The sequence below is a fragment of the Myotis davidii genome, unplaced genomic scaffold, assembly GCF_000327345.1.
Source record: "Myotis davidii unplaced genomic scaffold, ASM32734v1 scaffold323, whole genome shotgun sequence".
NCBI lineage: Eukaryota > Metazoa > Chordata > Mammalia > Chiroptera > Vespertilionidae > Myotis > Myotis davidii.
Window position 1 is genome coordinate 5,516,227 of NW_006295491.1, and position 2,281 is coordinate 5,518,507.

Genomic DNA, 2,281 nt, shown 5'->3' on the forward strand with positions numbered 1-2,281 from the left:
AAGGAAAACACTTTCTTTCTTTTTTTCTTTCTTTTTTAATATATTTTATTGATTTTGTACAGAGAGGAAGGGAGAGGGATAGAGAGTTAGAAACAACGATGAGAGAGAAACATCGATCAGTTGCCCTCTGCACACCCCCCACTGGGGATGTGCCCGCAACCAAGGTACAATCCCTTGACCGGAATCGAACCTGGGACCCTTCAGTCCACAGGCCGACGCTCTATCCACTGAGCCAAACCAGTTAGGTCAGTAAATCTATCTTTAAAAAATTTGTGAGCAACATATATTTCCCTGAGTAACCAAAAATAAGTATCAGCATGTCTGTCAGATGGAAGTTGTGCTGTATTCCTTATTATAAAAACACTAGAGGCCCAATGCATGATATTCGTGCACAGGTAGGGTCCGTAGGCCTGGCCAGCAATCAGGGCCGATCTGTGGGGCAATTAGGGGGCCCCTCTGGCACCCACCTTGGCCGGCCTGGTGCTGCCCACTCCCCAGCCTTCCCCTACCCTCCCACCCCCCACAGGGCAACTGGAGGGGCGATTTGGGGGGGCCCTGCTCACACCCGCCTTGGCTGTCCTGGGGCCTTTGGGCTGGGGGCAGATCCTGCATTGAATGTCTGCCCCTTGGTGGTCAGTGTGCATCATAGTGGCCAGTCATTCCACAGTTCAGTCAATTTGCATATTAGGCTTTCATTATATAGGAAGTAGCACTTTATACATATAATCTCTCTTTCCTAATAAATGCATTTCAGAATTCTGAGTTTTTTGGTAGAGAACAAAAGTTGTATCTACAGTTGTGTTATAAAAGTAAAAACAAAATAATTGTTCTATTCAAGAAACTAAGCCCTAGTTTAACATCTACTTTTTATGCAACTGAAGAATATTTGACTGAACTAATAGAGTAAACCACACTGGGTACTGCAGAGGTATCAACAAGTCGTGGTGATGGTAAAGTAAAAGTGAAGCCCTCCTCCTCTCCCCAGTTAATTCCCTTTAAGCTATTTGTACCTTCATGAACGCTGATGTGGCATTGAGCATACAGGTATTATGCTGTTCACCCTTGTATTCAAAGGGCACCATGACGAAGCCAATTGCTTCAGGGATGGCCAGGATAAAAGAAAGGATCCAGATGGAGACAATCTCAATGGCAGTGACCAAGGGAATCCCAATTCCCTGAACACGACTCCAGGAAGCAACAGCTCTGTATCTGAAAATAAAAATGGGGTGATGGAAGCAAGGTGTTAGGAAATTTTGAATTATTTCAATTAAAAAAATTATAAATGCTGGCAGGTTCCCTCGCTTGGCCAGTGACCAACCATTGGCTTTTTAGGAACTTTTTTTGGCGTTCTTGTGTGAAAAACAAGTGAGGCCGTTAAAAGTTCTACCCACTTGGAAATCAATTGCCTGGCAAGTCTAAGTCTGAGCTCTTCATTTGGCATCTGGCATAACCTTGTGAGAAGATAGAATGTGGCAGCATCAGATAGGAGTGTCTATGGTTGTTTTTTTAAATTCCTCATCCAAGGATATGTTTTTATTGATTTGAGAGAGAGAGGAAGGGAGAGGGAGAGGGAGAGAGAGGGAAACATTAATGTGCAAGGGAAACATCGGTTACTTCCCATTTGCACCATCTGACCAGGGATCAAACCCGCAACTTGGATGTGTACCTTTACTGGAAATCCAACCCTCAACCTTTCAGTGCATGGGACAACACTCCAACCAACTGAGCCACACCAGCCAGGGCAGTGTGTTTATGTTTCTTAATGAGGAGGGGTAGAGGGGGGAAATTGGATGATAGGAGAAGTAGTGAAAGCTGCTGGTACTTGTAATGGTAATATCTTATGTCTCTTTATATATTATAAAACAACAACATTTGAAATCTTATCTATGAAGTGGAGCTAGATATCCTTAAGTGAATAGTGACCATAGATAGTCCATCATTTTTTCTTCTACCCTCAAAATACAATTACAGTGGACCTCTACCGGGTGGCAGTTTTAGTAAATAGAGAGTATTTCTGGTAAATGTCAAAGAATGACTATATCACTTTCATTATGGTCCTGAGTTAGAATATATAAAAATGACTTAAAGACACACTGATTTCTAATCTTTAGTATTTATAGTCTAATAGAAAGAACAGTTTTTATAGAAGCATAGAATATAAATGTAACTGAACAATTATGTCAATTAAAAAACAAATTGGCATTAATAAATTGTGTTTACCTTTTACTTTAATATTTTTGTGATAATAATCACATTTAAGTGTTAAGTTTAAAGAAAGATT

General features: G+C 41.0%; 1 protein-coding gene across 1 annotated transcript in view; it reads right to left on the reverse strand.

Annotated features, from left to right (window-relative positions):
• EDNRA (endothelin receptor type A) overlaps positions 1 to 2,281 on the reverse strand; it is a 46,610-nt gene that overhangs the window by 8,002 nt on the left and 36,327 nt on the right. The window contains exon 4 of the mRNA XM_006770156.2: positions 1,011 to 1,209. Within this exon, the coding sequence (XP_006770219.1) occupies positions 1,011 to 1,209 (199 nt within the window). The remainder of the gene's footprint in view (positions 1 to 1,010; positions 1,210 to 2,281) is intronic.